We start from the raw sequence: 19,694 nt of genomic DNA, 5'->3' as shown, positions 1-19,694 counted from the left end.
AGACTTTCGCAAAGCTTTTGATACAGTGCCTCGTACACGCATCATGTAGAGATTGCAGGACATTGGAGTACCAGAGGGTATACGATGGGGTGTCTATGCATTATATGAGGCAGTGACTCATACACGCATCATGTAGAGATTGTAGGACATTGGAGTACCAGAGGGTATACGATGGGGTGTCTATGCATTATATGAGGTAGTGACAGGTCATGTACGAGCACCTGGGGGGCTATGAGAGAGGATTAACAGTACTATAGGAGTGAAACAAGGATGTCCACTTTCACCCACATTGTTTGGTCTATATATAGATGAAGTGTCTGATTATATAGACCGAGGAGGTGGAGTTGGAGCCAACCTGGCAGGGGTGCTGATACTGATATTACTGTATGGAGATGATATTGTTCTCATTTCAGATTCACCGGAGGGTTTGCAGTGCAATCTAGATGCTTTACACATCTTTTGTAGAGATAAAAACCTCACAGTGAACCTTGGGAAGACCAAAACCATGGTTTTCAATACTTCAGCAGCATGGGTGACTAGATCTATGTACCAATTCACATTTGGGGGAGACATTCTGGAGCATGTGAGGGAATATGTCTATTTGGGAGTCACTTTCTTTGGCCCACGTTTTTCGTTGAGAGGGGCGTCAGAGGCACGTCTGGCACGTGGATACGCAGCACTAGGGGCACTTGAGAGTCAATGTGCTCACATATAGTTCTAGGAGCTCCGCACCAAACTTTGGTTGTTTGACACCCTAGTCACACCTACATTACTATATGGAGCAGAGGTATGGGGTTGCAGCTTGTACCATAGGTGCCTTAGAGGGATTATTATGATGGATGGGATAGCATGGAAAGGCCATTGATCATGATGATAGCACGCATGATTAGGAGTAAGCCCTCCACTCCACACCCCATTGTCAGAGCAAAGCTAGGGGCAACACCCATAGTCATGGAGGCACTCTTCAGGACAGTGATCTTTTGGCACAGACTATGGGAACTTCCATGCCATAGATACTCTAGATAGGCACTAACCTCATCTAGACAACTAGCAACAGGAGGCGAGAAGAACTGTTGGTTTTCACAGATGGCTATTTGGATGAGCCTACATGGTTTGGATATTGACCGTCTTCCATCTTTGGATTATAGCCTTGAGTGCCCTACACTTTCTCTCAGCCGATCAGAGTTGAACCAGGTGATTAGAGCTGATATCTTGAGGATTGAGACGGCAAGGACATGGATTCACCCACCACTCCCTCGAGGATCGAGGATGGAGTTCTACAGGAGTCATTTCTTGTGCCTCTTTGATGATGGTTTCACTATTCGGCCAGCATATATGGACACCCATCTCTCCCATAGCATACGGGTTGCTATTGGACAGATTTGCACCTCCTCACATAGGCTCCAGATGGAGACAAGCAGATGGACAAATACCCTAGCAGAGGATAGGACTTGCCAGCTTTGTGGTCGAGAGCCTGAGACGGAGGAGCACTACATATGCAGATGCACAATATACTATGACATACGAGGACGGTACCACTGCCTCTTCTGGGATGGATTTGGACCCCTTCGTCGCGTCATGGAGTACGAGGACCAGAGATGCCTAGGTCTCTTCCTCCTGGAGCTCGAGAGGCGCTAAACTGCACTACTGCGAAACAGGAGGCTAGCTCACCCAGAGGGACACACACAGAGAGCAGTGACAAACTTCTTCTACAGAGCCGACCCTACTGACACTACTAGCCTAGTAGAGACAGAGCCACCCCGCAAGACACCTTACAGGCCACACCATGGAGTCACATTGGATAGAGCCATTTCCCTTCGTTGAGCACGACGATCCCGTCTACCAGGACCACTTCCGAGGAGGCCACACCACAGATTCACCACCAGGCATATCAGTGAAGCAGCTAGGGACCGCATCATAGCTGAGATCATGTGCAGATCTTGAGACCAGCTACAGCCCATAGTCTCCACCACACTTTTGTACATGGCTAAATCAGATCTGGTTCTCCTTTCCTTTCCTTTTCTTTTCTATCGATGGAACAACACTACACATGGTTCAACCCTAGTATAGCCCCATCGTATAGTTATTTTCAGTATTGTTTCATAGGCCACCCACTTGTAATGTTATCTTTACCCTATTGATGAGATGACATTAGACATGGATGTAATCTGGATTTTGTCTCATAGGCTACATTGGCCTTATGTAGACGTTAATATCTCTCTCTCTCTCTCTCTCTCTCTCTCTCGGAGTCCTTGTTTGCTTCCTTTTTTCTGCACACTTTAAGAGATTTAACCTTGGTTGGGCAGAGATAGGTCCATATGAGCATAGGTTTGGAGCATTGCTTGATGCTTAAGGGAGGGTAGCACCTCCACTCCCTCATCATCAGATATGCTCTGACATCTAGAAGCTGCTTGGTGATCCTATATGTTTGTTCAAGGTATTGTTTGCTAGCATTATGTCTATTTTAGGATTTTGTGGTCATGACACTCCATGTAACATGTTTAAGTGTAGCATTGATTACCATGGTGGGAACAGTTCAGAAAGTTTTTGGAATACATGGGTGTGGCTTCTAGTGGCTGTACCAGCTGTAAATGTTGTGTGGATCACTAGGTCACATGTATTATCAACATTTGGCTGCCATGTTTGAGTCACATTTGGATGCAAGCAAGGATGCTTGCCATTTTTCAAGAGGGGGGTATACCATGGGGATGTGATTTACCTTTGGCTCTTTGGGAGGTCCAAGAGATTGCATGTGCTGTGTTGGACATGGGCAGATCCATAAATGGTTAAGATTCTAGTGGTGAACAATGAATTATATAATGTGTAAGTTCGTGTACACAATCAGTTAATTAATGCTAAACGAACCTTAATTTGAAAGTCTCATTGGAGTCTTGTTTAATTTATTGAATTTGGGAATGGGCCAGAGTTTTGGCCCAGTAGAATATAATTACAGTTGGAAAGCAGGTAAAACACAAGAAAAGCAGGAGAAACACAAAAGATGTAAGAATGCAGCTGTCTAAGCACATATTGGCTATATTTGACAGATTGTGGCTGCCAATAGACTTTTGCAGAGTTCTGTGTTCTTTCTGCTGTATTCCTTGGCATTTGGGAAAGCATTGTCGCAACAGGTCTTATAGGAGTGCTTTCTTTGGCATTGAGCATGAAGGATTTGGGCAACATTGTGATCTTCCACCTGAAGGCTAGAGTGCTAGGTGTGTTTGTAAGTAAAGATCTTGTCTAGTTGAGGCCTTTGTGGAAATGTGGAGGGAGAATCTGGCAAGATCTACGTTTGGGCATATTGGTCTTCTTGTGCTTGTATGGATTCATAGCAGCTATTTCTCATATCTAGTGTTCCTAGGATTGGCTGGTGAGAGCAGTTGTAAGATAGGCTCTTGAACACTATAGATGCATTGAGATGTACTACATTGGCCTGTTGAAGGTTGAGACTGGAGACCAAAGAGCACAACTTTCTTCTCACTAGGATTAGTGCCTCAACGTAAGTCCATGCAACATCATGACATAAAGGCTCCGGAAATTTGTAACTAACTGGCCAATAGCAGTCCATGTCATAATGCCATTGCTCTTATCTTGTGGCCATCTGAAATCCATATTTTGGACAAACATACATTTACCAATAACACAATTGGAAGCAATATTCTTAATTGCATTCCCAAAGACATAGCAATAGATTCACAAGCAAAGATATCTTATAGATAGAAATGTCGCATGACACTGTCTCACGCCTCTTCTTCGTTCTTCAAGAAACAAAGAGAAAACCATGTATGAATCCACACACTACATTATAATGCTATTACAAACAGTATGCTCTACTAGATGCCTCAGTCACCCATAATGAATACTTCACGAGACTTATGCCTATAGCCATTTCAAGTGATCCATGCTGCTTTACAAAACTTAATGCTTATGGCCATCCCAAGAGATCCACACTAGTGAGTTGTGACGCATCTTAAGCACGAGAAAACATCCTTCGTAAACAAAAATGCATTTAGTACCCTGCGTTCGTCATATCAAATAAAATACAAATACATTAAACACAAATGACCTAAAGCAATGCGCACACTGCTGCTGCCATAAACATGTTCTTACAGGTATCCCAATCCACACGTAACCAAAAAGTACGATACTCAGTGCTTAAGTAAGCATCCATATCCAATTGTACAAAAGTATAATGACCTGATCATACTAGGTCCCAAAGCAAAATTGACAACTATATTTGCGGCTATTTGTTCTGATGGAGCAGAAATGCAACCCCCCTCTTGGGCATTAGGCAATGCTCTAGATATGTGCTCTAATGAACTTGGCTCAGCCACAAGCTGCAACAACTTTTCAATAGCATTCAGTGTAGGCCTTGCACTATGCAATGTGTGCCTCTTTGCTGAGGATAATGATTCCTCATTACTTGCATCCTGTTTTCTTAGTGACATCTTGTTGAAATGTTTGAAAACTCACCTGTTCACTGATTACAGCACTTCAGAAAATGTGTGCTAGACCTTGGGCCTAACCCAAGAAATTGTGGACTCTACTTGAGAAAGTTGATGATGTCGTGGCGAGGAACCATGAAACTGACTGTAGGAAATAATCTAAAGTCACTGAATGTAAACTACTTACGCACATGAAATAAATAAGCAAATAAACAAAAGGATCGACTATGGTGAGGTGTCACAAAGAGTGGCTGCAAGTGGATGCATATACTCTGGTGGGCTAGCAAGCAATTGTTGGCAATGACAAGCTTTCGTGGACTGTTCTGTCTTGCAGTAGTAGGTGCACCCAATGGTCCGTGCTTCATCTTGAAGGGAAGAAGCCATAGCATTGTTGTGTCAAACCTATCATAGGACGGTGGAGGAAGCTAAGGGCAGTTGTCCTCAATGTTGTAGCTGAATGGAATGAGGGAATTTGAGTTGTCAATGGTCTTCTTGCTCCATGTACTTGTGTCCTTCATGGAGAAGGATGTTTAGCTTTGAGAGAAACTAGGCATAAATGCATGACAATTAGTTGTTGTAATATTAGCCTTGATTTTGGTGGCTCAACAGCTGATAACATCAATAAGTTACAAAAGCTGGTACAAGGCCTCTTAGGGTGGTTTGGAGGGGTGGTGAAACTAGTCTTTCTCCTCGGGCAGGGTGATAATAATCTGATTTAGCAATAATTATAACAAGTAAATAATTCACATAAACTGAAATGCACACTTTACCACTTTAATCTTGGACAATAATAGACAACCTATTGGCCCCAAAACTTGGCACCCCTTGTGATATTTCTAAAACTATTTTGCAAATGGATGGAGTACAAGTGTGATTCACCAAATCTCCTCTGCTAATCCAATTGCTACTTGTTGTCATTATTGAATAGCAAGCCTTCAAACCAGTTTTCCCCTTGGTTTGCTTGGGGGATTGGTCTTTACCTTGCTTCTTGACAAACAAATTCAACCCCAAATTTGATATTGGCTTGCTGGCCTCTTGAATGTCCTTGAAATTCCTCAACTTGAGCTACACTTGGAAGAGGAGAAATAGGGTGCATGATAGCATGGAAGCACGGGCCATCGGACCATGAATTGCAATGTTCTCCTCATGGGATGTGAGCAACAATGGAGAGGTTGGAGAGAATGAGTGAGTGTTAGGATGAATGAGTGTGTGGAGGGTCAAATGGGTGGAGTCAATGCCATATTTATAGGCATAGATTGTGTGGAGTGGCGCCCCAACTCTCTCGGGTGGCACCCATTGAAGTCTCTTGGGTGGTGCCCTAGCTCTCTCGGGTGGTGCCCAGACACTAACTAATGATACAAATAAAGCTTTTTTGGGGCAGTAAATGGAAACCAAAATAGGAATTAAGGTAATGAAATGAATTGAATGACTTGGTTCTCAATATTAAAGTCCAAGTCTATTTACATAGGCATATGGCTATTAAATCCAAGCCTCTAGGCTAGTTGCCTAACCCTCCTTGCTGCCACTAATATCCCAAAATGGTTGTCACATACGTGATCGTATTTTTCTTGCTAGACATGAGTGTTCTATCTAACACACCTGACATGTATTAATCCATTTGTTGTTGGTGATTGTATTGATAGTTGGGCTTGTTGAGCCACTAATATTAGGTTTTGCACTAATCATAAATTAGAGGGCATTAATCCCTAGTCTGTTCTCCTTAAACCAGCTTCAAAAAGAAATTATTGCTAAACTACCAAAAATAAATGGTTTATTTTGGAAGTAAGGCAACCTAATCCTTTAGAAATATGAGTCGGTGTTAGTGCATCTCTAATCCCTCATTACACCAGCCAGCCTTCAGCTCTCTCGCCCTCATACTACTGCCATTCCCCTTCTAGAGGTCATCGCCAGCTCATGGAGTTTCATCAGAGTGCTGCCCATCCACCCATGAGGTCTTCTACAGCAGATGACTTGATTTGGAGCTCTCCTACTATTGCATCATTTAAGACTGCTGACATCATCATCTTGACAGCAAGGTCTGCTAGGTACACTGCTGCCACCTACATCCAACATCATCAGACATCATTGGACTGCTGCTGCTATGTTTCAGGATCCGTTTCGAGTACAATACACATGCACCACTCTTAGACACCTTTGCCCTGGTCCTAGAGACATGCAGGTTTGAGGCCCCCTAATTGTATCATCTACATTCTTATTTAGCATTCTAATAATGGTGTTCTCTATGCTGTTTTATGTTTGCCATACCCTTTCCTCACATGGCCTTCACCACCATCAGCCTTTGTTGGACAATGATGACATGTGAAATCATAACACATGGTTCATGTTTCCCTTGTTTATGATCAAAACTTAGCTTTTTGGAAGGGCTAAAACTACAGCTCTACTTTATGTTTTCGTGTACTCATGTGTCATAAAGAAATAAGGTGTGCTGTATGATCTGTCTTTATCTCAGATTAGTTTGTATTCATTAGAAAGCATTTGGGTCCATTTTTGTCTATGCTGGTCCTTAAAATGTGAAAGTTGTTTGTGAAGGTGCATTTTCAGAAGTTGGTTTCATGTGAGGATAAAATTAAAGCGATGACAGAGGAGTCAGAGTTTTCAAAGCTGAATGGGGGTCCAGAAAGGCAAGTGGCAGGAAAAAGGACACAGTACATCAAGGAAGCAAAATGAGGATTGCGGGCTTTGTTACTTGATGTGCCATGCACCAATTCTCAGATGGCTGCATGTTTTACCAGAAGATCAGGTCAATTTCCCCACATTCTTTTCTGATGCATATTTTGGCTCATCTATGTTGATAGTTTCTTATTCCTAAGGTAGTTACGTACATCAGGTTTCAAAGTCTTGTTCAAAAAATCATCTTGTATCAGGTTCTAACTGGCTAGAAGTTTGTCAAGCTGTAGTTGTAATGTATAACGACTGAAGTTTCATGGTATCTTTTTAGATAACTGTATAATATTCTTAAGCACGTGAATTCATTCTAAGGATGGAGCTCATGTTTTTTCCTACATCAATTACACATAAGTAAAAGAACCTTGTTTTCTCCATTACAAGGGCATAATTATCAGATAATACCAGGACAGGGACAGTAGCTAGTGTGTGTGGGTAAATACATTGTTTCAATATGTTTTATGGCAAATGGTCACAAACCAGCTGTCATAAAAATTGAGTGTCACACCATTGAACATAATTGCATATTAAGTATGAGAATCATCATAGAAGTGAAGGTGGTTTTCATGTTTACTCCATACTGTCGTAATGCATGAGCCCACTGGTGGTTGTATTTCATCCAGTTTTTGTGTACATCTTAATATTCATGCTCACCTGGTTAAATCATTCTAATGCCTGAAAGCCTTGTATTAAGTTAATTGGCCAGGAAAATATGATCCTTTCTTAAATAGTTTGGCAAGTCACATTCCATTAAAGCAATTTCTGGTGGAAATTTAGTTCAGAGTATCGGATTGTTGCAAAGAAAGGGGAGGGTACATTCTCAGAAGTCCTAAAAGCACAATGTCTCAAAACCAGCAAATTTGTTGCCATAAAATGCATGAAGAACACCTTTGACAGCTTGGAACAGGTTTACTGTGGAATCTCAGCATCAGAATTTAGCACGCTTCTCTTTAAGTTACAGTACATTTAAAACCATGAAATATGTGGAGCACTCAACTGTGTCCTTAAATGCAGGTAACAAATCTTCGTGAGATCCAAGCTTTACAGAGGCTTTCTCCACATCCTAATATCATAAAGCTATTGGAAGTCCTGTAGTAAGTATAGATCTCAGCTATTGGAATTGTTTTTTCCTTCTCGGAATGGGGCTGAGGTCTTACAGGAGCATGTGGTCTACTGTGTTATGCCTTAAGTTTATGGTTGAAGTTCTTTGTCGGCTATGCTTTTATTAAATTCATATACCCTTCTACCCTGATGTTCAGGTCTCTCTAAACAATTCTAATATTATTGTTTGACTTCCTGTTTTTCCCCAAGAAGGGAAATACTGTTATTGCCTAATGATTTCTCCTCCTAAGGAAGAATCTCTCTAAGAATAAAGCATGCCAAAGAGATGAGACCAAATTTCTAGTTAAAAAAGGGGGGTAAACATGTAGCTGGCCTGGCTACTTGCCCAATGGGTTTGTTGGTTATAAAATAGGTGGAGTACAAAGGTAAGGTGACTGTCCACAGTGGAATATGATGGACTTATGCTCTGTTCAAAACAGGGTCCTGTTGGCTGTCTAGAGCCCCTAGCTGGCATTTTCTCATGCATCATAAGTGACCTACATAGGATCCCATTATTTACAAAGTAGCTGGATGCCAAGTTAAATGCACTAGGTATCCCCATCTGCTAGGAATGTGTTCTATTTTACCTTTATGGTCACAAATGTTCAAGGAAAACATTAAAAATATTCCATTAAGTGCCATTCTCAGGCAGACTCAAATGGTGAGGACTCTCAGTGAGCAACCCATATGAGATAGCTGGGAACCAACAACAGATCTTGACGTGTCACCATCTGAAAAAAGAATAACCCTAGAAGGTAGGATTTGGTGCCAGAAATCTGTGAGAAAGGCCTCTGTAGTTGAGTTTTGCATCCAGTCCAATGGTACAGTAATGTGATGAGTATGTTCATTCAAGTCGAATGTTTACTTGAAGCGAGCAATGTCAAGCTGTTTGTCTGGCATCCCATGCATTCTCCTATACCGTTTGCTAGTGTCACCCTAAAGACCTATAAAGATCATGCTTTATCACTCGAATATACTGAGATGGACCAACGTGTCACTCCTTTTCAAAAAATAAGTAAAATGTGGCTAATTATATTACTCAGAAGGCTGATTACAACGAAGTGCACATGCTCAACAGACTAGCTGGAGCTGATGCAAATCAAAAATCCATCATGTATACAAGCCTCTCAAGGCAGTCTGGGGGGGATGGGGGCGAGAAACCATGGAGGGGGGGTGTATTGCCATCTGGGGCTGCCTGCCAGCAGCGTGAAGAACAAGTCATGGCGGCCCCAAGTGAGCAGAAAGTGAAGACGGAGCTCCTAACGAGCTCGAGACTCGCCTTACACTTGGTCCCAATGGCCGCGGAGGGAGTGGATGATGGAGGTCCAAAGCTTTGCCAAAGTCAGGGTGAAATGCACTCCCCGCCAAAAACCACCTAACAGCGTGCCTTCCAAATGTGCCATCTTGTAAGACTTCCTATGATCTCCCATACCTCTGAGCGTTCTACTGTGGGATCCAATACTTGGTGACTGGGTAAAGCCTCCAAGTCAATCACTACACAAGATCTAGCTTCGATGAGAAAAATTGTGTCTTGCATCCTGGCCTCATACAAAAGGTGACGGCCCTGGTTGACTGCCTGCCAGCAAAAAGCCCCTCATGAGATACATCCAAAGCTGGGTGCCACATGGCAGAGAATATAGTAGGCTCCTCTCCATACAAGCTGTGCCGCCTCGCAAGACCAAAGGCAGTGCTTTGGAGTTTCCAAGTTCTGCTATGGGCAGTGCTTGCAACCTCCATCCTACTGCATCTGAGCTAACCAACTCCCAACAGCTAGACCCCCATGTGCCAAAAGCCAAAGGAAACACGACACCCTCCTCGGCCTCTAGCTGTCCCACAGATGATGCCAGAAAGTTTGATGGAAGGCATCCGCAATGCAGTGCTCCACCCAGTATGTGTTATGTGAAGGCACCCAATCCATGTCCTCTTGCATCAGTACATGCCTACCAATCCTGGTTGTGTACTCCAAGAACTTCAGTGGCTTCTTGGCGATCGCAGTGGCTGGCCATATCCATTCTCCAGGGTCCTATTCCAGCTCATCAAGTGGCCTGCTCTCCCATATCCAAAGGCGCCACTCTCGAAACTCCTCCCAGGGCACATAAGGGTCTAGTTGCCAGGTCTTCCCCTCTGGAGTCAAACCACATGAATCCTCCTCCAAGGACGGACAATATTATCCTCATCCTATTGCCCTCTGTCAAGAACCAACCGCCCCCCATCTTGCACGGTGAAGAAAGTCTCGTAGGGGGCACCGCCCACTCTACCTGCCACTTGTAAGGGGATACTTGCCGGTGAGAATCTAGCAGTCCATACCTCTCCAGGCTTCAACAACTCTCGGATCGGGGGGTTTAGCCACTCTTGAGGGATCGCTGAGTCAATCTCCCTTCTTCTCACCTTTGCTCCTCTCGTTGATAACCTGATGCCTACTGCAAGACCTCCTAATCTGCCATCCTATACACCTCCTGCCACATCCTAATAGTATGAGCAAGGTTAGCCTCCCAACCAGCCCATTGGATGTGGGGGCGCTCACCAATTTGTATCCCGTCCCGATCTCTGACCTAGGGGTTCCAAACCACCAATTGGTGGTCTATCTTCTCCTAACATCCTGGGGACCTTTGAAGTAGGGCCTTGCGAAGGCCTTGCCACACTCGAAGTAAGCTGTGGAGGAAGTAAGATTTGGGTGGCGTGATTTGGGCAGTTGTGAAGATCCATCTCAAGAATGTGCACTCCTGGAGACCCTTCTGCAAAAGGACTTTCGAGGTTTGCCCACCTGGTGTGAGACCACAAACCACTAGCTTGCCCAAAAGGGCGAGGCTTTGGAACTCTGGGTCGATGATCCCAAGCCCTCCTTCAGACCGATACCGGATGATGGTCGCCCACGCCACCTTGGCTTGGGAATCCCTGGAATCATTTGAGCTAGCCCAGAGAAAATTCCGCACCAAGCGGCAAAGCTGAACGACATAAGACGAGAAGAAGCACCAACAAGAGGCGGTGTATCAAGCTGTTGCTAGGAGGACTTGGTTGACCACTAGGGCTTGGCTTGCTAAGGAAAGGCGGACTGTGCTCTAGTAGGTCAGCTTTCGCCTAATAGAGTTGAGAACTGGAAGAAACTGTTGGGCAGGAGTGATGTGAGTTCCACCTGGAACTCTAGATATCGAATGGTCTATCCCCTGCTCACCCATTTGAACCCCAAGTGGACACCCCACTCCGTGCTAGAATCCAGATCTGTAAGAAAACCAACCAACTTTTGCCAGTTGATTTTTGCTCCAAATGCAATGCAAAATATCTCTAGAGCTAGTCTGACTCTCTCCAACATTAGCTCATCATCCTCTACAATGGTATCATCTGCATACTCTTGAGTCCAATAGCTTAGTCTCCTCCCTCATCGAAAGTCGAAGGCCACATAGCCCGCTCACACGTGAGCGAAGGAAGTAGGACATCGCCTCCGTAGATAGTAAGAAAAGAGATGGGGCAAGAGGGTAGCCTTGCCGGGTAGATCTCTCTAGCCGAAACTCCTTCCCCCTTTAGCCACCAATGAGAACCCTGCTAGTGGCTGATCTGTAAAGTGCAGAAATCCCATTGATCCATGCCCGGGAGAAGCCCAACCTCGCCATGGTGCCGTCTAAGATGTCCTAGTCAACCCTGTCATAGGCCTTCTCAAAATCTAGGAGGAGTATTGCCAATCCTTGACCACTGTGCTGAGCCTACTCAGTCGCCTCGAAGAAAGTGAAGACATTGTCTAGGATGTTTCTATCATGGACAAAACTTGTATGGGTGTCATAAATGATGTCTAGAAGCAGGGGGCGGAGTCGACTACCGATCATGTTGGCTAGTGCCTTATAGGCCACTGACAACAAGGTGATCGGTCTCCATTGGGACAGCTCCAACCGGTCTCTCCCTTTGGGGAGGAGGCCGACAAGACCTACCGATAAACTCCTTGGCATCCGTCCTGAGCTGAAAATCCCCTGAAAGGCCAATAGTAGAGGATCCTTTACCATCTCCTAGTAGGTAGTGAAGAAGGCTTTAGAAAGATCATCCTCTCTTGGGCATTTCTGCCCATTTTGTGTATGGAAGGCCTCAGCTAGCTCCTTCTCTTTGAAGGGGTCTAGGAGGAAGCATCCCATCTCCTCTGTGACAAGGGAGGGAATACAATCCAAGACTTGCTGTCTACAACGCTGTACTCTGGTTGAGATTGCCTCCTGTTGAAAAAGCTGTCTATAGAAGTCAATGGCAATCTCTATCACCTCATCTAGGCTAGAGCAAATCCTCCCGTACTGATTGTGGAGGCTGCGAATCTGATCTCCTGAGGTGCGAGGCTGATGCACATGAAAAAACTCCCTACACATGGTGTCCCTCTTCCGCGCTCAAAAGGCTGTTGAGGTGTGGAAAGAGAACTCAGAGCGCTTGTCCTCAAGACCAATGATGGCTGCCCGTGTGCACACCTTCTACGTGGGGAGAGTGGGATCCCTTGGTGTCTCCTAGAGTAGTCTTTGAGTGGTTGCTAGGTCTCGCCGGAGTGCTATCTCCTCCTCTCAACACTTGCTTGGCTTGTAGGGCTGTCTCTTGGCAGATCCTGCTCGACTCGGCTAAGACCTTTGCAACCTCCTTTGTGATCCGGTCCACCCTGGTCCACTCCCTAGTCTAGAGCTGCTCAATCTGCCTCCTCATCTCCTCCCTCTTGTAGATTGAGTCAAGGATCCGATAGGACCGCGTGTCAAGGGCTGAAGCAGGAGCATCAAGTGTGAGGAGAACCATGCAGTGATCAGACAAAGTGGTGCCAGCCAACTACCCTACCTGGCCTCCTCGAGAGCACCCCAACTCTCCCACATAGAATCGGTCTGGCTGCTCCAAAAGAGCTCCGCCTAGCTGCCTGTATCCCAAGAGAAGTCCAACGACCTCTCCCTCCTATGAAAAGTTGGGTCCTGCCAAGCATCACGTGCTCCTAGTGCAAGGAGGAACACCTCCCATGCCTCCTCCTACTCCCCTGCCATACCCTGGTAATCTCCGCCTCTGCCCTGCTGGTCCTCTTAAGGCCTCCAGGTTGTTGAAGTCTCCTCCAACAATCCAAGAGTCCACCTTTGGAAGTCCTGTTGCAATCTCCATCCAGAACTTGTTGTGTGCCCTGACCTCAGTAGGAGCATAAACATTGAGGACTCCAAGGCATGAGTCCCCTAAATCTAGTCTGATCCATAGGACCCTCCTTGCCACAATCATCTCGTGGACTCACACACATGCAATGAGGCTCAGGTCAATAGAGGTGCATATGTCTCAGCTTATACTCCTGAAGAAGTAAGATGTCGATCCGTCCGGCAAGGGCAGGTTGCAGCTCGTGCCAAACAATCAATTTCCTGGAACCATGTGCCCCACTATAGTGTAGGCTGTTCATGTTCTAGGATGCTAGGTGTAGACTCATGGGGAAACCTGTGACTAATCGAATAGGCATTTGTTCGGTGTGGAGGCTACTGATGAAGAAGAAGAGCTATGGGGCATACGAATGCACTTGGCCATAGGCCTTGAGGGTGAACTCCATTCCCCCATGGTGGCTCTTAGGCGGACCATGGGGGTGATAGATGCTCGAGGTGGTACAACCAGGGCGTTTATCAACCAAGCTGAGAGGCGTGACTCTGTGCACTGGTAGAAGCGGGCAGCTTGTGCAAGGGGCCACTTGATCATATCCATTGGTGAGCTCCATTAGGTAGGGGCTCGAAAAATAATGCTCAGATGTGGGACCTCAGCTCCAGCCCACCAGCTAATGTCCATCATGCACCCTAGCCATTGTTGAGAAAAGAGTGCTAGCCCTCCTTCACCCATCCACTGGGTGATGTGGTCTGCAACGTGGCTCCTCACTTCCTCCTCTATCTGTGTCATTGTCTAGTCTCTTGAATGAGAGGTCTGAAAGAAGAAAGCATAGTTTGGTCCATTCGTTGGTGCTAGTAAATGGACCTTGCCGCTCCTTAACTTAGGGACCACGAAGATCCCCACCTCCAGAGGGAGTGGAAACTCACCGTGCTCCGCAATAGGGTCAGGGGAAATCCATGAGGTGGGGGTGGATAGGGGGGCTGGGGGATCTCAAGTGGGGTGGGCTGTGATGCCTCAGTGGGGGTGGTAGGGGTGGAGGCCTGTGATCTTGTTGGGTGGGATGGGAAGGGGGTTGTTGCGGGGTGCTCTGACGACGGGGGCTGGTCGCCTGCCCTTTTGCTCTCTACGGCCGTGGTTGTGTCTGAGGGGCTGGCTGAGGCCTCCCCTACCGTCTCCCTCTCTGTTGTCGCTGGACCCGTGTAAATCCGTTAGCATCCACCTGCAGGTTTGCTAGTTGAGCCGCCTTGGCTTCGAAACACATGCAATTTGCTGCAAGATGCCCAAAGTCATGGCATTGTAGGCACTGACCAGGCTGCCCTGTCACAATAACTTGCTGCCTGAAAGAGTGTTTGCCTGCCTTAATCTCAAGAAACTTAGATATGTTCTTTGTGTATTTCACTTCCACCCGTACCTTCGAGACTCCTACGGCTGGCTTTGCATCCGCGAAGGAGGGAGGAAGAATTGTGCTGAAAAGCCATCCGAAGTTCTCTACTAACTGACGATACTCTATTGCTAGTCCATATAGATGACCCCCTTTGTGGAGGCATAAGGTGAGCTATCCACTAGCTCACGGGCTGCATCTGCGGAGGTGAGTCGGACCATGAAGATCCCTTGACCCATGAGAACTGCCTCCGCAATCTGTGCTGTGACAATGCGTAAGGTGGAGTGAAGCCAATCCCGAAGTTGGAGAGTGTCCTACGACTTATCCAAAGATTGATATTCTACAGGCTTCAGCACTTTGTCTTCGACATTAGCTTCTTCTCCCTGTTGTACCTTACCCTTTGCATTGCATGATTTCATCATCTTTATACTAGGGCGCTTGGGCAAGTGAACAATTTCCCCACGAGGGACACTATCCAAGTGGCACCTGCTGCATGAGTATTCTTCAATATGTAGCATACTTTGCATCTCATTGTGCAAAGCATCACTTGAGCGGATCCTAAGCTGTTTCCACCGGCAGCTGTTGTTACCACATCACCATCCTTCTTCATCACATGGATACCTCATCACCTACTTTTCCTCGTCATCGACACCCTGAGTGGCTGGGTTAGCTTGTACTGTTTTGTGATGTGTTGGGTGTACCCTCCCTACTCTTGTCTTCTGGGTCACTATTCCTTAATCGGCTGCATCCCATAAAATTTACTACACTTATTCATTTAAAAAAAAAAGAAAAACAACACACAAAAGTTTCATGTAGTTCCATTTGCCTTTATAGGGCTTGGTAGGCCACTGGGCAGCTGACGTGCGCCCTTTGTCCGATGCCTTGTCCTCTCTGGGGTGACTACTTGGATTCCCTTGGTAAGATAATCATCGCCTTTGTAATCTTGGTAGGCCACTGGGCAGCCGACGTGCACCCTTTGTTCGATGCCTTGGCTGCTTTGGGGTGGGACGCCTTGGGGTACATTAAATTAAAAAAAAAAAAAAACGCAAAAGTTCCATGTAGTTCCATCCACCTTTGTAGGGCTTGGTAGGCCACTGGGCAGTTGACGTGCACCCTTTGTCTGATGCCCTGTCCTCTCTGGGGTGACTACTTGGATTCCTTTGGTAAGATAACCATCGCCTTTGTAGTCTTGGTAGGCCATTGGGCAGCCGACGTGCACCCTTTGTTCAATGCCTTGGCTGCTTTGGGGTGGGACGCCTTGGGGTACATCAACATCACAATGGCTAGCCTAACCTTTCGGCTCAGTTTTGGGCCTGAGAGGGGGTGTTGAGCTAAAATATGCATTACTTGTTGAATAGCCTCTTAAACAGCCCCAAAACACACTAAAAATGCTCTTTTAGAGTAAAATCCTAAAACAGGGAGCGGTTCGAGAGAGTTCAGTGGAAACCCTAGAATGGGGAGCGGTTCGAGAAAGTTTAGTGGAACACACCCTCTGCTGCTGTTGGCGCCCAATTTCCAGCTTGCAGCCCGCCTCCATCTGCTGTCCAGCCATCATCGACTGCAGCCACATCATCTTCAGCTTGTCCATTGCTATAGGCAACAGCTCTCAGCTGCTGGCGACTGCTCCAAGCTGTCCCAGACTGCTGTACAGCCTGCTGTCCATCATCTCCAGGGTGAGCCAGCCTGCGTTTTCAGCATTGCAAGCCCCGACACTCTTAGACACTGTTTCAGCCTGCTGTTTACAACAGACTGTGCACAGTTTCCACTCCCCGATCGGTGGTACACTGCTACGTTTACTAGTTTCCACCCTCCAGACTGTTGCGTTTTGGTGACCAGCCTGCTGCCATTCACTATTCTGCACTCCTACACTCTGACTGGTGGTCCCAGACTTGAGATTCATCTTTGGTGGATGTCACACTCTGACATTGCTCTGCCCTTGAGCACATTGTACACTCTTACATTCATTTACAGCATTCATTCACTTTAGAGTTGTGTTCTCTCTCTTCCTTCTTCTGTTTGTGTTTGAGTTTTGAGTTTTGCATTTAGGGTTTGAGTCTTAAGTTTTGCGTTTTGTGTTTGAGTTTTGAGTTTTGCGTTTAGGGTTTGAGTTTTGCCCTCTGTGTCCGTGTCTGTGTCTTTGTGTTTTTGTCGTAGTCGTACACTCCGTGTGTCCTCAGTGCAAACCCTAGCAGTCTTCTTAACAGGGGAAGAAGACATGTCTTCTTTACTGAATAATTTTTTGAAGCAGCAATGCATTGCCCATTAGTATACTACTGTATATACTCCATAACAAAATGGGGTTGCAGGAAGAAAGAATCGATCACTCATGGAGATGGCTAGATGTATGTTGAAAGCTAAGAATTTGCCAAATGGCTTTTGGATAGAAGTAGTTAATTGTGCTTGTCATGTTTTGAATAGGTGTCCTACCAAGGCATTGAAAAATGTCATGCCTTTTGAGGCTTGGAATAGCTGGAAACCTTCAGTCGGCCACTTTTGTACTTTTAGGTGTCTTGCATATGCTCGTATTCCCCAAGTATTAAGAAAGAAGTTGGACAACAAGGTTGTTGAATGCATTTTTGTAGGGTACAGTAGTGAGAGCAAAGGATACAGACTGTATGACCCTATTTTCAAGAAATTCTTTGTCAATAGAGATGTGATTTTTAAAGAAAAATCAGAATTATCCTTTGCTGGTTTTGACACATATCAAGCTGCAAACGATGTGTTTGAAGGGCTGCTGCCCATTTCTTTTGGTGATACAGCTAGAGTTTGAGTAAATGAACAAAATGTTCAACTAGCTGCTCCATTAAACAATGCAGAAATTCAGCCTATGGCTGATCTGAATATTTAGCAAGATGCTGAATTTGAGGTTCAGCAGGAGCTTGTATATAATTAGGAAGCTAGGCAAATGCCTAGATGGTACTTGCAGACTATGAAAGATAGTCTTTTGGATGCTCCTATTGCTGGTCATACTAGAAGACAAGCACGTCTGCATGATCATGCTAACACAATGGAGTTTGTTATGGCAACACACACACTTGATGAGATGAGGAGCTTGATTGTTTTGAGGATACACAACAAAGTATGCATTGGATGGCAGCAATGCAAGCTGAGTTTGATTCTATCATAAAGAATCAAACATGGGATTTAGTAACATTGCATGTTGGAAAGAAAGCCATTGGCACAAAATGGGTCTATGACATGAAAAGAAAAGCAGATGGATCCATCGATAAGTATAAAGCTAGACTTGTGGTAAAAGGCTATGTGCAAAAGAAGGGTATTGATTATGAGGAGACATTTGCTCCTACATCCCGTATGACTACCATTTGGTATATGGTTGCTTTGGCCGCCCATTATGGTTGGATTGTGCACCAATGTGATATTAAAACTACATTTTTACATAGGGAACTTCAGGAAGAAGTGATGTATAGCAGTCCATTGGTTTTGCAGTTGAGGGATCTGAACTCTTGATATGCAAGGTGAAAAAGGCTTTGTATGGTTTGAAGCAAGCTCCACAAGGTTGGCATGCAAAAATTGATGCCTTTTTACTTAGCCAAGGGTTCATTAACAGCCCATCAGAGTCTACTCTTTACATATGCAAAGAGGGGGGATCCTTGTCGGTCAGTTGTCTTTATGTAGATGATCTTTTTCTCACAAGGACACATGCTGATCAGATTTCAGCATTTAAGAAAAATTTGCAGCAAACTTTTGAGACGTCAGATTTGGGGCCTTTGCATTATTATTTGGGCATTCAGTTCATTCATGAAGTTAGAGGCATTGGATTGTTATAGTCCAGATATATTTGTAACTCCTTGAGAGATTTGCCTTCCAAGATTGCAAGCCAGTCACCGATGGAGACTGGACTCAAGTTGTCTTTGCATGATGACAGTGATCTGTTTGACATTCATACATATGCTCCGGCAGTTGGATGTCTCATTTATTTATGCAACACAAGGCTAGATATTCAGTTTGCAGCTTTAGCCCTGAGCAGATATATGTACAGCTCACGTATGTCACATTGGCAAGTTGTGAAGCGTGTTTTTCATTACTTGCAAGGTCCTAGCTCTTGGATTGCTTTATGCCAAGGGAGGACAATTGCAATTATATGCTTATAGTGATTCAAATTGGGCTCGTGATTTTGATTCACATCACTCTACAATTGAAAACTGTTTCTTTCCTCGCTCATCTTGCATTTCTTGGCTTAGCAAGAAACAATCCACTGTTGCTATATCATCTTGTGAAGTTGAATACAAGGCAGGTTTCACTACCACAGTTGAATGTGTATGGCTAAGATGCTTATTGGTTGATCTTGATGTATTTGTCACGGAGCCTACTCCTTTGTTTACTGAGAGTCAAAGAGTGCCATTGCAGTGGCACGGAACCCAATGTTTCATGTGTGCACGAAGCACATAGAGATCCACTATCACTTGGTCAGAGAGAGGCTATATGCAAGAGATATCAGCCTTGTCTATTGTCCTACCACCAACAATGTGGCAGATATCTTTACCAAAGCTCTTCCTCGCGACAAATTTGAAGCATTTCTCAATGCTTTAAATTTGATTTGGTGGATGATTCCTGTATGTTGATTACTTTTCATTCCAAGGGGGTTTGTTGGGTTTAACTCATGCCTACGCTCACAGAGGAGTATCGTGATCCGCAATAGGACATTGAGACACTTTTAACTCTCCTTATGAGAGGTTTTTTTCCTAGTTACATTATTTTCTATTTTGCGTGTTAATGTTACATAGTTCGGTCACTTACTGTACTTTACATCTTTTGGGTGTAAATGCACCTTAACAACCCTAAGGTCTAAGGGTTGTACTTTGTACTCTAATTTATACACTTGGGTATTGCATCGAGTATCGTGTTGTGTCTTCAGGCCCACTCTCTCTACTATCTATTGTCAATTGAGACATTTCATCTCCGATCTCATAAACATGCCTCCCTAGAGCCCAATCTTGAGGGGGGACTAGAGGGTTTGGAGGAGTGGCTGTATTGTATAGGGACGAACTATA

General features: G+C 45.0%; 2 protein-coding genes across 11 annotated transcripts in view; both read left to right on the top strand.

Annotated features, from left to right (window-relative positions):
* LOC148019002 (uncharacterized) overlaps positions 1 to 19,694 on the top strand; it is a 112,770-nt gene that overhangs the window by 78,505 nt on the left and 14,571 nt on the right. For 4 of the 10 annotated variants that reach the window (XR_015695073.1, XM_087701632.1, XM_087701637.1 and 1 more), the window contains exons 3-5: positions 6,993 to 7,203; positions 7,905 to 8,034; positions 8,142 to 8,221. Coding sequence is in view for 9 of the 10 variants with exons in the window: in XM_087701632.1 (XP_087557758.1) it covers positions 7,160 to 7,203; positions 7,905 to 8,034; positions 8,142 to 8,221 (254 nt within the window). In the remaining variant the exon portion in view is untranslated. The remainder of the gene's footprint in view (positions 1 to 6,992; positions 7,204 to 7,904; positions 8,035 to 8,141; positions 8,222 to 19,694) is intronic. The other 6 variants (XM_087701633.1, XM_087701631.1, XM_087701634.1 and 3 more) reach the window with 5 other exon arrangements.
* LOC148019003 (uncharacterized) lies at positions 494 to 1,026 on the top strand. The gene is given in 2 exon segments (XM_087701289.1): positions 494 to 813; positions 849 to 1,026. Coding segments are annotated over 2 exon segments (486 nt in total). The 5' UTR covers positions 494 to 505.

Source organism: Lygodium microphyllum, chromosome 20 (genome assembly GCF_053477565.2).
Source record: "Lygodium microphyllum isolate KBCC chromosome 20, Lygodium_microphyllum_v1.1.10, whole genome shotgun sequence".
Lineage (NCBI taxonomy): Eukaryota > Viridiplantae > Streptophyta > Polypodiopsida > Schizaeales > Lygodiaceae > Lygodium > Lygodium microphyllum.
The sequence above is the reverse complement of the archived record's forward strand: the minus strand, read 5'-3'. Positions and strand labels throughout refer to the sequence as shown.